A 17,915-nucleotide genomic window follows, 5' to 3' on the forward strand; every position below is an offset into this window, starting at 1 on the left:
ATATGTGTGCATATATTGAGGGGGAGTTCTAGTATTCACTTGCCTACTATGTCACTCCACACACACCTCATAATCAATTTTGTTTGTCATCATCAAAAAGGGGGAGATTGTAAGCCCAAGGGTCTACTCTCCTATCTTGTTTTGATGATTCTAAACATAATTGATTGTGTTTTTGAATACTAATCAATTTGCTTTGAAGTGTTGTGTTTGAGATAGGATTGATCATTGAAGAAACCAACACACAACATGGTCATGCTTGGAGATATCCCATACAAGAGTCAAAGGAGCTAAGTGAAGCTCACCTCATCTCTCAAGCAAGCAAACACAAGATGGAAGATCAATTGAAGACCAAGACTAAAGAGAAGTTGAAAGCTACATAGGTATCATTGTACATCCTTTCTCTTTAGATTTCCAAGTCAAGGCAAAGTGTTTTCAAAATGTTTTTCAAAGAACACTTAAGAACTTAAAATGGATTAGTGAATGCTTATGTGGTGGACCAACATGTTGGGACCCTCATAAACATTCCAAAATAATCATAGGAGATGAGTTCCAAAAGCCAAAAATCAAACAAGAAATAAAATCTCAAAATATGTGGATTTTTAGGCTTCTCGGAACTCCGAGATTTTTTCTCGGAACTCCGAGCTCAGAACTCCGAGAGTTCCCTCGGAACTCCGAGAAAAGGTCCAGTAGCGTCTGGACATTTTCTCGGAACTCCGAGAAATGGTCCAGTAGAAAAATTCCATTTTCTGGCCGTTGTCTCAGAACTCCGAGAATATTTCTCGGAACTCCGAGAATTCTCGGAACTCCGAGAATGGTTCTCGGAACTCCGAGAACCTTGCGACAGCTCAAAAAAGAGCCGTTGGGATTTGAATTAATTCTTGTATTTTGATATTTCCACCCCCAAACGGTCATATTCTTTGGAGAGGCTATAAATACAATATGTAGAGAAGTTTTTCTCTCTCTCTTGATTTTTGAAAAACCCTCTTAAGCACTCAAGCAAACTTGCAACCCTTTCAAGCTTAAGATTTTGTTTTTCCAAACTTGCCTTTCACTTGTGAACCTATTGAGTTTGGATTTAGAGCTATCACTTGCAATCTTTGTTGAAGAGCAATCAAGGAACTACAAAGGGCATCAAGCTTTCAAGAAGAAGCCAAGCTATCAAATCTTCCATATCTTGTATAGGTGGCTAGGGCATTCCTTTTTTAATTCCCTAGAGAGCAACCGCTTAGAACTCGGCGGAGAAGGAGAGTCTTTGTAAAGGTGTAAGGGCATCCTTGTTTAATATCCCTTGGAATTGTAACCGCCTCGGAGACGGGCATCGTGGAGGTCTCCAATAGTGGAATCCCTCAAGTGCGACCTTGAGTAGAGTGGAGTAGGCCGTTGGCCGAACCACTATATATCGGTGTGTCATTTCTCACTCTTGCATTTCCATTATTGTTTGGCTTGGCATTTCACTTTGTTCTTTCAATTATATTTGCACTAACCAAATATTTAATTAAGTGAAGAAAAATTCCAATTAGGGTTTATAGATAATTTTCAAAAGGCCTAATATTGAGTTAAATTCAATTCACCCCCCCTCTTGAGTATTTCATTTTGTCTATCAAGGACTGCTGCTGCATCTCTGAAAGTCGACATACACAAACAAAACCAGTCAGAAACAAGAAAAAGAGGAGAAATAAGTTTTGAACAAGACTAGCTACGTACGTGCCGGGGTCGCAGTACTAAGGCCAAGCCCAACCAGAACCTCTTCCCCGTGGAAATCTGAACAATGAATGGGTCCGTCACGGTCCAGCTCCTCCAGGAGTAAGGCAAACGTCCTCGCATCCCCGCCCTCAAGGAACGGTTTGCGACTCATGATGACTGTATCCGGGGTTCCCCACTTCAAAGGAATCGGCCAGGGCTCGTTGGACTCCCTGTCCTCGACGTAGAGGAACCTGTTTCTCCATAAGTGTATCGATGAGGGAATGCCAGTGATCATTTTCACCTCCGGGCGCTGGCTAATGTAAATCCAACCCCCGCCCTTGTGCCTCTTCAATTGCGCACACGCGCGGAACACCGGCACAGACAAGTTCCTCTGAAGCCTGCCATGGATGAGGTATACGAACCCCGTCAGCATCCTCCACGAGTTGGGCGCCACCTGAGCCGGGGCCAGCCCGTAGTGGCAAAGCACCGTGGCGAAGAATGGGTGCAGAGGGAACCTGAGTCCAGCCCTCAACGACTCATCGTATATACAAACATCAGAGCTTTCATTACAGGCCCTATCTCCCTCCGTCGCCTCCCTCAGCCCAAACCTGGAGGGAACACAGTACCTATCCCTAATGTCCGCCATCATGGACTCATTAAGGTAATTCTCCTCGTGAAGAGCTTGTACGTTGTACTTAGGATCGGCGTCCATCCGGGCCCTCGCCACGACCTCAACGGCCCGGCCAGGGAGAAACGTTGTGGACGCCTCGCCGGCGTCACTACCAACACTCCCCTCTACTTGGAGGTAACTATCCGTTGGAAGCGGAGTGGTGTTCAAGTCCAAAATCACTTCGTCCCCAACCACCTCGTCATCACTATATACGATCTCCACACTGACATCAGGACTTGCCATTTGGGGGGCTGGTGTCCAGGTCGGCCTATCTTGGGTCCTAATCGACGACCTAGACCCTGAGCTACTAGAAGACGACTCCCCCGAACCGGACTCAGAACTAGAGCTACTACTTGACATGAAAACAGGAAAAGAAACGAATGAAAGGCGCGCTCAAGAAGATTACCGGACAGAACTGAAATCTCCCGGTTTAGAACTGAAAGCTCGCAAATCCTCAGCCGTTCACAACCACGAACTATGCAACCCGAACTGGCAGAACAAAAAGCGGAAGGAGAGTAAAAAGTGAAAAGTAAGAAATGAAAGGAAACCCCCCCCTTTTTATAAGCCTTGGCGATGGGAGCCTGCATTTAATGAAGGGCACGCGCGTCAAGGGAGCTGTACGGCGAAACATGTCTTTCATTAATGGCGGGCACAAACTTCGAGGCAAGGGCGTAAGTGAAAATACTCGCGTATCGCGCGTATCTCCAAAAGACTAAGGGCATCCGTGAAAGTGCTCGTGTGAAGGATAGCTCTTAAAAGCGATTGAGTCCTGCGACAAAAAACAGTCCGGCCCAAGCGGACTGGATATAACGCGTTTGGCTAAATGACAAAAAGCAGTCCGGCTCAAGCCGGACTGGATATGACGCGTTGGGCTAAACGACAAAAAGCAGTCCGGCCCAAGCCGGACTGGATATAACGCGTTTGGCTAAACAACAAAAAGCAGTCCGGCCCAAGCCGGACTGGATATGACGCGTCTCGCTAAACGACAAAAAGCAGTCCGGGTCAAGCCGGACTGGATATGACGCGTTGGGCTAAACGACAAAAAGCAGTCCGGCCCAAGCCGGACTGGGTACGACGCGTTCCACCGGACTGATTCTCTAGCCGGACTGACTCTCCAGCCGGACTGACAAATTCCGGACTGATTCTCCAGCCGAACTGACAAATTCCGGACTGATTCTCCAGCCGGACTGACAGATTCCGGACTGATTCTCCAGCCGGAGTGAAAAATTCCGGACTGATTCTCCAGCCGGACTGACAGATTCCGGACTGATTCTCCAGCCGGACTGACAGATTCCGGACTGATTCTCCAGCCGGACTGACAAATTCCGGACCGATTCTCCAGCCTTACTGACAGATTCCGGACTGATTCTCCAGCCTTACTGACAAATTCCGGACTGATTCTCCAGCCGGACTGACAAATTCCGGACTGATTTGCAACTCATCGCACTTCCCCAAGTCATCACAATGGATTGGAGAACTGGGGGGCAACTGATGGGGTATAAAAATAGTAACTTATTAACTGTCGACACGTGGCCCAAGGGTGGCCCACCGCAGATCCCACGTCAGCGGGGGTAGTTTGGTAATTGGCAGGGGTAGTTTGGTAATTACAGCAGAGTAGGTGAGCTCCAACTTGTAGCGGGCCAACACCTGTCTTGGAGTAATAACTCCCCAACTACCCCAGTTTTCCCTCTATAAAAAGGCTTCCAAAGCTCATAAAATGGGTAATAACTTCTGACCCACCACTCTTAAACTCGCTCTGTACTCCTGCTCATACTGACTTGAGTGTCGAAGGGCCTGTCCGGAGTAACACTCCGGGTTGGTCATTCTGACCACGTTTGCTCCTTGCACAGGGCTCAGCTACTCACCTCCCTCACCTCGGTTTCTCGGGTCCTCCAGCTCGGCTCTTACGTCTCTGTCATATCTGTTACCGATTTTAGGCCTAACACTAACCCTCCGATTTACGGAGGTTTAAAATGGACGGCACAATATAATAACCTCCACTGATGGGGGGTTAAGATTATCATATATAGAAAATTCTCTGGGCACCCCCTATTAATGTAAGGACATGGTTTTAAATTCCAGCTGCAATCCGAAATTTCGGATTTCGGTGGAGATCAAAACTGAAATTTGGAATTTCTGACTTTACCAAATTTCGGCCTAAATTTCGGAATTTCGGGAATTTCAGTTCGAAAGAAAATGTAATTTTTTTTTAAAAAAAAGAAATGTTACCAAATTTTGGCCGAAATTTCGAAATGAATTAAATATTCCTTTTTTATTTTTACCAAATTTCGGCCCGAAATTTCGGGTTTTGGTGGGGTCCGAACTAGGTACCGAAACCGAAATTAAAAACCTTGTGTAAGGGCCCAACAAATGAATGGTTTGGATGGGCCCAACCGTATTTTTGGTCCAGTCATGTAGGCTATTATTACAGATCACATTAAGATAGAATTTAAGGTATGTAGTGATCAGTGATTCAATTTAGCATTTTCTTCTCATTGCTGTACCGAGGAAAATCAAATCGTGCCTAAACAATCGCCGAGTTATTCATATCACTCGTCTATCTCATACATGCCACGTGGCATTTCCTCTCATTAGAATGCGGAATGTTAAACTCCGCGCACGTGGTTAGCGACCGGATCAACCGGTTAGCTTACCAGATGGATCGGTAACCGTCAGATGGGAATTTCATAATCGAACGGTTGAGATCGAGCGTTTGGTGAAGCGGAAAAGAGGTATAATATGAAGCGTTAGGATATTGTTTTCTTCTCCGAGGTTTGAGGTTTGTTGCAGAGAGAGAGAGAGAGAGAGAAATCCGAGATTGATTTTCATTGATTTTTCTTTCCAAGTAATGGAGAGAGATTTTCTTGGTTTGAATTCAAAGGATTGTTTGGTTATTGTGAAAGAGGAATTCAAGGATGAAGAAAAGGATAGTGGTATGATTTTTCTGTTTCTCATTTTCTTTGTAATTTTTATCATGCTCGGATCTTTTATTTTTTTTCATGTTTTTATTTTAATATTTTAAAATTTGATATCAGTTTCTTCTAGATCTAAGATTTGGACTTCTTATTTGATTTTTTTTCTTCTTAAATCTGGTCTGAATTATGATGTATTTTTCATTGTTAGAAGTTTCGAACCTAGAAACGTTTCTTTATAAAGTGAGCTGTGAAATTTGATTATTTCTTTTCTCATATTTGGTGGATTGTAGAGGAATCAGAGGTTTTTTATTTTCTTCTCCTTTGGTTTCGCTAACGTGCGCATGAATTACACGAGAGATTCGTTACTATTATCTTTCTAATTCTAGTGGGGGAATGATATTGCCCCCCCCCCCCCCCCCTCTGACGGATAAAGGGCGTGAATTTACCCTCAAGCAGTGAAACCATTCCTACGAGGTTCTGTGGTGGAGGTTTGCTAACATGCGCTCAGGTGGGATTGAGCTTTTTTAGGCACGTGGAGTAAATCATGTCGGTTTCCGGAACTCAAAAAAATACTCAAAACCAAAATTTTGTATGTTTTTGAGTTCCGTTTGTTCTAGGGAGAAAAAAGCGTTGATAGTCTTGTTTGTTGTGGGCCCATGCTTTTTTGCTTCATCTAAGCCGTCTGTTTACATTTTGATTTAAACATTATTCGTCCTTCTGGCTCGCAGAATTTATGGGCAGTTCTCCGGTGCAGTGGCCTTACATAAACAAGGTATCAGCTCTGCCTCAATTTATACCTTTCAAATCCACACAAGAAAGGCCAAGAAGGATGATTTTCGATCCACACACTTCATCTGGGTTTCAGCCTATGTCGATGCTGGATGCTTTCGACGCTGATAATAGACCTTCGTATGGAGGGCTAACCCAGGTTTGCACCACCACACATTTTTGGGCTGTTTGGATATGTTGATTTTAGAATCCAGGTTTTAGTTTGAGATTCCTGATTTTACAATCCATTATCCTAGATTTTAAGTAAGAAATCCTGGTTTAAGAAATCTCTCCGATTTCTAAAACCTGGAAACACCGGACGATCTCCTACTCTCTCGCTCGACAGAAAGAAGGGTGAAAAATCAGAACGACAATGGTCTCATTCTTTCGTCTCCCGTCCAGGATTTTTGACTAAATCTAAGATTCTAAAATTCGCGTATCCAAAACGGCCCTGATAAATACAAAAATATATAGATTTTGGTACAACCCTAGAGTCGAGATTCATTAAACATCATTTAATTAACTCTTTTCTCATTTGATTTCTAGAAATGCTTAATTCCTGAAAGGCAAGGCGCCCAATTCGTGATGCCCGCGTATCCTGCTCAATCCATTGATGCCCATGGCATTTCGGCCCAACACGCTCATGAAATGAGAGGCTTTCCAGTTTCCAACCCTTCACTTTCAGTTGCCATGAGCAATCCCCTTTTCAAGATCCATGGTTATCTAAACGGCTCCACAACTACCCCTATAAAGCAACAGCCCCTTGGAGGAATTCCAGTGACAATGCCACATTCCATTGTACCAATCATGGGTGGCACTTATGCCCCAAGTCCATGGTAACAAAATAACCCGAATTCTGGTTTTGTGTATCTTTTCTTCTAACTTTTCTAATGAACGGTATATTGAAAGATACATCCCATTTGTAGTAACACTACCAAGTCCTTGGCTGCACCGGCGCAACTGACCATATTTTATGGAGGCATGGTTAATGTTTATGATGATATCTCGCCCGAGAAGGTAATTTCCACCGAAATTTCAGTAATTAAGCTTTGCTAGTATAATCTATGTGCTAAGATTTTTGTTTCTTCTCTTGTCCTTGTGGGTGCATTTTAAATTCAGGCACAGGCAATTATGTTCTTGGCTGGAAATGGGTCTTCCATGACTGTGAATCCTGCGAACCTGAAAGCCCAAATTCAAGCATCAGCTCCAAAACCAGTGATGAGTGATGCTGTTAATGGGAACCCGACCCACATGACATCACCTTGCTCGGCTCTTTCGAGCCCGATATCTGTTACTTCTTCGTCCGTCCCTGAGGACTCATTGTCCATGAAAGCGGAGGCACCAAAAGTAGTCACTTCTGTAGCTTCTGCTACTGCCTCTCTGATTCCTGCAGGTATTGCTGCTTTTGAATTTCTAGATTTGAGAAGTGAGGCCCAGTTTGTTTGTTTGTTTTAGATTTTGAGAACCAATTGTGAGTCCAAAACCAATTATTGGACTCAAAATTAAAGGTAAGTTTGAGTCAATAATTGGTTTTGGACTGTCAATCAGTTGGCATAATCTTAAATAAACAGGGCCAAGGATTTTGGGAATTGATTTCGAAACCAAAACTGATTATATTGGACTAGAAATTGAGTTCCAATAATCAGTTTTGGACTCAAATCAATTCTCATAATCCCAAAGCTTCAGTCTAGTCTTTTCTAATCTGTTAATGACATTTTTAGTTACAGTATAAATTATTGGCAAATTTTATCTGTAGCAGTGCCTCTAGCTCGCAAAGCATCCTTGGCTAGGTTCCTGGAGAGGCGCAAGGAGAGGTAATTTGTCGAACTAGTCTTCTAAACCCTTGCATTAATAAGGCCCTGTTCGGATTCCTAGAAAAACATTTCTGATGGAAAATTTCTTCTGTGATGATTTAGAGGAAAATAATATGATTATGGTTAAATTAGAGGGGTATTATCATAGATCCAAGGTCACTCTAAAAATTGAATAGGGTATGGTTCAAGTTATATTTTGTCTTGTGTAAAGAAAGTAGAAAATTTTAGAAATATTTTTCCTTTCCAATCTTTTCTGGAAGATTCCTGCAATCCAAACTGGGAAGTGTGGGACTTTAGGCACGGTTTGGATTGCAGGAATTTATTGGAAAAGTTAGGAAAGGAAAATAATTTCTGAAACTTCCTACTTTTCTTACATACAAAAGATAAAAAAAGATAACATGAACCAACCCTATACAATTTTTATTTAGAGACCTTCAATTTGTGATGATATCCCACTAAATTAACTATAATCATATTATTTCTCTCTAAATTGTGAAATTTTTTTTTCCGTTTAGGCACGTTTGGCGACCATGAATTGTTTTTCCTGATAAACGGGATGAGGGTGGGGATAGTTTTGAGTATAGTTTTTTCGGTTAGGAAATTTAAGCCATTTTGCCAAGACACTCAGCCTATTCACCCTCATCTCTACATGGAGACACCGATTTATCATTGGAAAAACAATTCATGGTAACCAAACGTGCCCTTAATGTTTTTTCCATTGGTAAGTGTTGTTTACGATCATTTATTTTCTTGCAGGGTGATGAATACTGCACCTTACGCCTCTTCCAAGAAGCTACCAGAAAATCCTTCAGGATCAGATGCAACTGGTTTTCCCGGTAAGCTCCCGGTAACCTCAAGTGCTCTTCCGGTCACCACTGATGAGTCATGGTGCCTTGGTCCTCATAGTTAGAGATGTAACACGATTTTAGGATTGTTTTTAAATATTAATTTTTTTCCTTCTCACATTTTCAATTTAAAAGTCTTTTAAGTACTTAATTAGGCTGGCTTTCTCTATATGTGATATGAAGATGAAGGCTTTTTATTTTTCATCGGACTTGTCTTTGTAGAAACAATACTAGGTTAAGCATATATTCCACAATATTCTCTTTTCTCTTGTTTATATATTTAATATTTTGTAATTATTATCACAGGAATACTTTCTGCTTTTAGATACCCACATGATCTGATAGCACGCATTTGATGTCAACATGATCCTAGCCCTTCATTTTATAGAACGGTTATAAATATTTGTCCTATTTACTGTCCAGCATGCTTTTAAATTTCTGCCTATATTTCGGTTAATACCGAAACCGAAATTTCGGAAGTTTCAGTCTCAATTTTGGAGAATTTTGGTCTCAATTTCGGGTTTACCAAATTTCGGCTGGAATATCAATAATTTCAGCCAAAATTTTGGTAATTTCGACAAAAAATTTGGATATAATAAAATATAACTTTTTTTCTATTACTGGATTTCGGCATAAATTTTGTGTCGGCCAAGACTGAAACCGAAATTTAAAACCATGACTTTCAAGCATGGTTTGAAATTTCTGTTTCGGCACATATTTCGGACCTAGCCGAAACCGAAATTTCAGCCTAAATCTGAAATTTCGGTCGAAATTCGGTAAAGAGGCGCGAAATGTCGGTTTTTAGGGCCGAAATTTCGGTAATTTTGGCGAAATTTTGTAAAGCAATAAAAATTATATGTCTTGAAATTTTGCCGAAATTACCAAAATTTCGACCGAAATTTGGTACTTTTTGGATTTCAGCCGTTCCGGTGTCGGTCTCCACCGAAATTTCGGATTTCGGTCGAAATTTAAAACCATGGTTTCAAGTAGGTGGTGGAGTCCATCATAAAAGTGTTAGGTCATGCCAATGTCACATGGGTCTCGTTTGAAAAAAAGAAGAAGAAAAAGATCTTGAACTATTTTAGCGCTATACTTGGTACGGATACGAGTTGATCTTGACCATCCAAATTGACGGGTCACTTTCTTATGGACCACGGTCGCATTAGTTGCACTGTTTATGGTCTCAAAAGTCACACCGACTATTTGTTCGTATCTTTTTTTTCAAAGATTACATTACTTTTGTCGGCCGGCAAAAAGTAGTTAAGTTGAAAATGTATGGACATCGCATAGGTTAAAATAATAGTGGTAAGTGGACCTCAATTGTATTTTATATTCCTACTGTATTTTTTATATTCCTACGTCGTATATACTTGATGAAAGGAAACTAAAAAATTGGAGGATGCAAAGGGAGAAGAAGAGGGTGAAAATGAAATTGCATGTCACACTTTTGGTTGAGGTGAAGGAGGTGGGTGGGCTTCACATCCCTTCTAGTTGATGGCGTGGTTTTAAATTTAGACCGAAATCTGAAATATTGAACCCAAATTTCGGTGAGCACCGAAACGGAAATCGGGAATACCCGAAACAGTACGGTACTCTTTTTTTTTTATTTAGAAACTTCGTCTGAAATTTTGAAATTTCAACCACAAAATCATGATTTTTTTAATTATATAATGTTTTCCGGAAATTTTCTCGATTTTTAAAATTATATAATGTTTCCTGAAATTTCAAACTCAATTACTGAAATTTTGCCCGATATTTAGTACTAGCGGGACAACCGTGCGATGCATGGGGCGACATAAAAAAGTATGGTTTAGAATTTTTTTCTTTCTGCGATGCAGGGGGGGGGGGGGGACATTAAAAAAGTATGATTTAGAACTTTTTCTTAAAAAAAAAGAAAGAATAAAGAAGATTAGGAATCAGCTATGCCCCATTGAAAATGAGTAGTAAAATTTTGAAAAGAGAAAATAGATTTTTGAGATTCCTCTAAATAGTTAAACAATAAATTCTAGGAGAAGAAAGAGAAAACAATACAGTTGAATCTCACATTGGTGAACAAACAATCGGCCAAAGATGTAAAAATATTTTATGGGATCTATAAATGGGAATATGAGATGAATGAGATGATTTTGTGGTAATAAAAGATGACTTGAGAGACCAAACATACGGTGGTTCACCACTTTTATTTGTTTAATTGTTTCATAGAATGATCCCAACAAGACAGCACATTGCAATCTTAACGGAGAGGATCAACGAACAGAGCCATAAAAAGAAACTGATTTATGTAGGCCTGACTAGTCCTCAAATCCAACCAATCAGACAACACGCTTACAGAGAGATAAAAGAATAAATATCCAAAAAGTCACCTTTTTGGTCAGGCGGGAAAAAGATCTTTTTCTTGGAGAAGAATATGAATCTCCGATGATACAGAGAATATGAGGTTTTGCATTTTTTTAAGGAGGATGCCAATCCGTTCCTTGTCGGCCCCAACATAAGGTTCTAAAACAATCAGCCACAAGAATTTTAAGCGATATACCGGAACCCCGATTTGTTTTTTGTGTGTCTCATAAAGCCCCCTGTTTGAACTATGAGGGTTCTGTGTTTCTTTGAAAGAGGATGCCAAGTAGGATTTGATGGGGTATGAAAAACAACAATTAATTACCTGTCGACACGTGGCCCCAGAAAGGCCCACCACAAATCCAGCATCGGCCCAGGGGCAATCCGGTAATTACCTAAGAGTCGGTAAACCTAAACCCACAAAAGGGCCGACACCTGTCCTGGGGTAGGTAATCCAACCACCCCAGGCCTCCCTCTATAAAAGGCGTCTCAAGACTCAAAGCAAGGGGTAATAACTTCTAAACTACCACTCTTAAAAAATTGCTCTGCACTCTTGCTCGTACTGACTTGAGTGTCGAAAGGCCTGTCCGGAGTAACGACTCCGGGTTGGTCTTCTGACCTCGTGTGCTCTTGTGCAGGACTCAGCTCCTTCACTTCGGCTCCTCGGGTCCTCCAACTCAGCTCTTACGTCACTGCCGTATCTGTTACCGATTTTAGGCCTAACAGATTGGCGCCATCTGTAGGACGCCGAACTAAAAGCTGTTTGAATCCCCTATACAAAATGGCAGGGTGGAAGAGTGCTCGGGTACCAACCGTCCGAACTACCCGAGCCGTAGTACCTCGCAGGACCCGGAGCGAGCGAATCGCCTCGCACGTGGTGGCTCCCTCTGCTACAGCAGAGCAGAGCCCAGCTCATTCAGAACATCTCAATCCCACTCCCACTCCGGATCAAGTGCAAGCCCTCTTCCAACAGATGACTGCTCTTGTCGATCAATACCAACATCTGATCCAAGCGCCTCCCCAGCATCCCCCAGAGGCCCCACGACCTGTACAGGAAAGGTCGAGTGCCCACAGGGGAGAGCCAGCGTGCCCTAGTGGAAACCGGACCCACCACTCCACAAGGCGAGTCCATCATTCCAGAACCGGACAGGCCCATACAGAGCCTCGCTACCGCCAGAGGTCACGATCTCGCTCCGCGCAAAAGCACCAAGCCAAGGAAGACCGAGCACCGCAGGAAAAATCCCGCCATCATCGAAGGAGTCCGGAAAGTCACTCCTGCTCTGCCGCGAGCCCCTCAGTAGAGAAAAATAAGTTGTTGGGCCGAGCAGACCGGAGGGCTGACCCAATGTTACGGAGGATAGAAGAGATAGACCACCGTATAGAAGAGCTGGCAAAGGATCAAGGCCGGCCCGCTGTAAAGACGTACTCAAGTAAACCTCCATTCACCGATAATGTTATAAACGCGCCAGCACCCAGAGGGTTCAAAATGCCGACGGTTCCGCAATATGACGAAACCACCGACCCTGTGGACCACCTGGAGACGTTCCGGACTATGATGCTCCTCCATGGCGCCTCTGACGGATTCCTCTGCAGAGCATTCCCGACCACACTGACGGGCGCGGCACGGGACTGGTACACAAGGATCAAACCAAACTCCATCAGCAACTTTGAAGACTTTAGGGAAGATCTCGTCCGCCATTTCATGAGCAGCCGGAGGCCAAGGAAAACAACAGCATCCCTGATAGCTTTGTGGCAGGAAGATAACGAACCTCTGAAAACATTCGTCAGCCGCTTCAACAGAGAGGCTCTCCAAGTGCCGAATTTGGATCCATCAGCAGCCATGAATGCGCTCCTCGCAGGCGCCAAATCCAACGATTTCCGCCGATCAGTTGCTCGCCAGAACCCGCACTCACTAGCGGATCTGATGGCAGGGGCCGAGGAATATCTATCCGTGGAGGAGACTCTAGCGGCCTTAGACTCAAACCGGAGGAGAACCTCCGAAGAAAAGAACCATACCAGGCAGTGTAGGGATGATAAGGCCCCCAGAAGAGAGAGGTCCCCCCAGAGGAGGGAAGAAAACTTTACCCCTCTCAACACCTCCCGAAGACACATACTGGCCGCAATCAGAAGAGAAGAATTCGTAAGGTGGCCAACCAGAATGATCTCCAAGGAAAATAAGAGAGACAAGTCGACGTATTATCGGTTCCACAGGGACCACGGGCACGACACAGACGAGTGCTGGCAGCTCAAGGAAGAAATCGAGCTGCTGATTGGTTGGGGATACTTGAAAAAGTATGTCAAAGATGACGGCCACAGAAGAGAGCGCAGGGAGAAGAGTCTCCAGGGCCAGAGCCCCATGCGCGGAATCAATCTCCCCCGCCATCCAGTCCATAGCAAGAAGCGCGCCAATCCCAGCCCAAGGGGGTCATCAACACAATTATGGGCGGGCCAGCAGCCGGGGGCACGTCATCCGCCGCTCGAAAAGCCTACGCACGCCGAGTCAATGCCGTGCACACGTGCTGCAAAAAGATAAAGACGGAGAACAAAATTGCCTTTTCAGATGCAGATCTCGACAACTTGATACTACCTCACGACGACGCACTGGTCATAACCATGCTCGTCGCAACCTAGGAGCTGAAGAAAATCCTTGTCGACAATGGAAGTTCAGTCGATATCCTATACTATCATGCTTTTAAGCAAATGATGATAGGAGACGACCGGTTGAGGCCAGCAAATTTCGACCTGTTCGGTTTCTCGGGAGAGATCGTGAAAGTAGAAGGGCAGATTGAACTCCCAGTCCTCGTCGGGGAGCCGCCCTGTCAAGCCTTCGCGATGGTCAACTTCTTGGTAGTGAGGGCCACCTCGGTCTACAACGCTATCTTGAGATGACCCGGCCAGAACCTCATCCGCTCCGTAGCCTCAGCATATCACCAGAAGATGAAGTTTATAACACCAAACGGCGTGGGTGAGGTCAGAGGAGATCAACCACAGTCCAGGGAGTGCTATGCCGTGGCACTCAAAGGCAAAAATGCATCGGAATCGTTGCCGATTGAGCTACTTGATCTGAGAGACGAAGCCCAGGTGACTGAACCCGCCGAAGACCTCAGAAAATACTATCAATAGCCTGCCACTCGACACAAAAGCGGATGCCAATGTAGTTACGCTTGTGTGGATAATGAAAAAAGGCCACTGCTTCTTTACAAAGTTCCGAGTTCCTCAGATCATGCCGCGGCTTGGTTCGCCCCGGTTCGTCTCCACAAAGGTCGGGAGCGCACTCCTGGTCAAGAACAGGCCCGCGCAGAAAAACCAAACCGTCTCAGAAACTCAGTTCACTAAAACTTGGGTACTCACTACTTGGTTCGCCTTGGTTTGCCTCCACAAAGACCGGGAGCACACTCCTGGTCGTTAACGGGCCCGCGCAGAAAAACTAAACCGTCTCAGAAACTCAGTTCACTAAAACTTGGGTACTCGCTGCTTGGTTCGCCTGGCTCGCCTCCACAAAGACCGGGAGCACACTCCTGGTCGTTAACGGGCCCGCGCAGAAAAACCAAACCGTCTCAGAAACTCAGTTCACTAAAACTTAGGTACTCGCTGCTTGGTTCGCCTGGCTCGCCTCCACAAAGACCGGGAGCGCACTCCTGGTCGGGAATGGGCCCGCGCAGAAAAACCAAACCATCTCAGAAACCCAGTTCACTAAAACTTGGGTACTCGCTGCTTGGTTCGCCCCGGCTCGTCTCCACAAAGACCGGGAGCGCACTTCTGGTCGGTAACGAGCCCGTACAGAAAAACCAAACCGTCTCAGAAACCCAGTTCGCTAAAAATTGGGTACTCGCTGCTTGGGTTCGCCCCGGTTCGTCTCCACAAAGACGGGGAGCGCACTCCTGGTCGGTAACGGGCCCGCGCAGAAAAACCAAACCGTCTCAGAAACCCAGTTCACTAAAACTTGGGTACTCGCTACTTGGTTCGCCCTGACTCGTTTCCACAAAGACCAGGAGCGCACTCTTGGTCGGTAACGGGCCCGCGCAGAAAAATCAAACCGTTTCAGAAACCTAGTTCACTAAAACTTGGGTACTCGCTGCTTGGTTCGCCCCGGCTAGTCTCCACAAAGACCGGGAGCGCACTCCTGGTCGGTAACGGGCCCGCGCAGAAAAACCAAACCATCTCAGAAACCCAATTCACTAAAACTTGGGTACTCGCTGCTTGGTTCGCCCCAGCTCGTCTCCACAAAGACCGGGAGCGTACTCCTGGTCGGGAACGGGCCCGCGCAGAAAAATCAAACCGTCTCAGAAACCCAGTTCGCTAAAAATTGGGTACTCGCTGCTTGGTTCGCCCCGGTTCGTCTCCACAAAGACCTGGAGCGCACTCCTGGTCAGGAACGGGCCCGGGTAGAAAAACCAAACCTGCTTAGAAACCCAGTTCACTAAAACTTGGGTACTCGCTGCTTGGTTCGCCCCAGTCCGTCTCCGCAAAGACCGGGAGCGCACTCCTGGTCAGGAAAGGGCCCGGGTAGAAAAATCAAACCCACTCGGAAACCCAGTTCACTAGAACGTGGGTACTCACTGCTTGGTTCACCCCGGTTCGTCTCTACAAAGGCCGGGGTCAACAAAAACTTTGATGCCTGCTCGAAGTACCGTTTGGCTCGGAAACGAACTGTTTTACAAGTATTACCGGCCCACAGGGTTGAGTTAATCAATAATTAGCCAAAGGCAGACATGAGCGGAAACAGTGGACGGCGATATGCAACTTCTATTCATAAAAGAGTAGGGCCTCCGCGGGCCATTACAAAAGGTAGGGCCTCCAAGGGCCATTACAAAATGAATACAGTGAACTGCCAAAAAGGAAAAATGAGCAGCTCAAGGCACCCCATGGCCACCCTAATGCAAAGGACCCCCCGCCGCGGCATCCTGCCTGTCCTTGCCCTAACCCGCTGGCGGGTCAGGAAGGACAAGGCCTGTGAGAACGACATTCGGGTTGGATCCCTTCACCTGCTCGAGGCAATCCATGAACCCTAGCTTGTACGACTCTGTGGACAAGCTAATTAGCTTGTCCTCCTTTTTCTGCACGGCGTCTGCCACGGCCAGCTAGAACGCCTCGACGGGACCCCAGTCCCTCGAAGTTGGAGCATGGACAACCTCCGAGAGTTTTACCAGTAAAAAGATAGGGTAAGTTCCGTGCTTTCCTTTAAAAGTATGACGAGTGTTTTGTTTGTTTCCTTTTTTCTAGAAGCAAAGATGTATTCTCCTCCTTAACAAATCAATGGAATAGCGTTTCTACCTGAGCAATACGCATCTCCACTTTCCGGCCCATGATAAATAAGGGACCCGAAAGAAGACAGGGAGTGAGACAGAGGTACCATCGGGGCTACCCCCCGAAGATACCCTAAAACGCCCCCCATGAAAAAACATACAGGGAGTGAGACAGAGGTAGCATCGGGGCCGATCCCCCCGAGAATACCCTAAAACACTCCTCATAAAAAAAAGACCTCCCCTTTAAGGGCAGGCGGGACCCATTAACCCCGAACTGATCACTCGAGGGGAAGATAGTCCTTCCGCAAAAAAAGACGCCCTACGGGGTGCACTAGGAGTACCCTCGCCAACAAAGATCACAACTTAAATAGCCCGAAAGAGCAATACCGAAAGCTCAAAAAGCTCACGGCACATCATACATAAAGGAAAGAAAAGTTCAAATGTTATTACAGACCAAATACGTCAATAAGACCAAAGTAAAGAAGAACAAACTCCCGGGAGCATCCGAACGTTACTGAGCCCCCTCAGAAGTCTCGGCGATTACAGGATCTACCAAGGGAGCCACCTCCTCCCCGGCCGACTCCGGTACTTCCACCGGTACCGGCAAAAGACCCTCCGGAACGCCTCCCTCAGCCTCATGCATCAGCTTGTCGAGAGGGAAGGAAGGATCGACCTCTTCAACACGCCGCCGGCATTCAGCAAAAGCATCAATCTCAATGTCCACACTGAACGCGGCCGCGGCCTTGAGAAACTCCTCGGAGTCGCGCTGCTCGTCCCGCGCCTTCACCAGTTCCCTGGCATGCGTTCGACGAGCCACCACCAATTTGTCCTCCGCACGGCTTCTCCCTTCTATGGTTGTCCGGAGGTCCGCCCGAAGTCGAGCAACAATATCATCAAAGGCCGCCTTCTCCGCCCGGGCTTTGTCCAAGTCCTCGCTTAGCTGCCGAACTCGCTCCTCAAAAACACCGATCTCAGCCTCATCCTCGAGCAAGCACTGCACCATCCTCCTGGCATAGCTTTGGGACTGCAAAAGCAAGCGCAAGCTATCAGAAAATTTCCAACGTACGATCTCAGAAACAACAGAGAGAGAAAAGTACAATCAGAAAAACCGGACACCCGGTACTTACGCAAGATGTTGATTGAAAATACAGAGCCCCCAGGGCCCTACGATCGAAGCCCTCCAACTCAGCCTCGTCGCCAGGAAGAGCGGTTGTCACCTCTAGCTCCACCCCAACCCAGGGATTCGCGAGAACGCTATCCTCAACGCCAATCTTCCAGTCAGGTTTAAACAACTCTCCTCGCACCTGGAAGCACTGCGACGGAAGCTCCACCCGCTCCAGAAGAAGCTTGGTCATAACCACCCCCTCCATCCGACTTGGCACGTCCTCCGAGAAGGCAGGAGGATGCGCCGCACGGCCAGCATCCCCCTGTCGAGCGCCAAAAGGGACAACCCTCTTGGCGGAAGGCTCCGACTCCGGAGAAGAAGACCTAGCCGCCCCCTTTTCTTCGACCGTTCGACCAGAGGGACTCGACGGAACGGATGCCGGAAGCCTCGCTTGCGACCGGCCCAACCTGGCCGCGGCCATAAAATCAGAAGGGATCTTCTTGCGGCTCGCCAGACCCTTCGTCGCCGCCGCGAT

The 17,915-nt window shown here is 45.8% G+C and overlaps 1 protein-coding gene across 3 annotated transcripts; it reads left to right on the plus strand.

Moving 5' to 3' along the window:
• The first annotated feature begins 5,105 nt into the window (after positions 1 to 5,105).
• Positions 5,106 to 8,972, plus strand: LOC143872432 (protein TIFY 6B-like). 3 transcript variants are annotated; one of them, XM_077376740.1, is made up of 7 exons: positions 5,106 to 5,286; positions 5,997 to 6,196; positions 6,583 to 6,872; positions 6,963 to 7,053; positions 7,156 to 7,429; positions 7,793 to 7,850; positions 8,607 to 8,972. In XM_077376740.1, the coding sequence occupies exons 1-7, from the start codon at positions 5,202 to 5,204 to the stop codon at positions 8,758 to 8,760; spliced, it is 1,152 nt and encodes a 383-aa protein (XP_077232855.1). In that variant the 5' UTR covers positions 5,106 to 5,201; the 3' UTR covers positions 8,761 to 8,972. The 3 variants fall into 3 exon arrangements, with proteins under 3 accessions (XP_077232855.1, XP_077232864.1, XP_077232872.1); XM_077376749.1 differs by having other exon boundaries at positions 7,796 to 7,850; XM_077376757.1 differs by having other exon boundaries at positions 5,997 to 6,040.
• The last annotated feature ends 8,943 nt before the right edge of the window (positions 8,973 to 17,915 follow it).

The sequence above is a fragment of the Tasmannia lanceolata genome, unplaced genomic scaffold, assembly GCF_043159265.1.
Source record: "Tasmannia lanceolata isolate RefF3 unplaced genomic scaffold, GAP_Taslan_0.1 ptg000002l, whole genome shotgun sequence".
Lineage (NCBI taxonomy): Eukaryota > Viridiplantae > Streptophyta > Magnoliopsida > Canellales > Winteraceae > Tasmannia > Tasmannia lanceolata.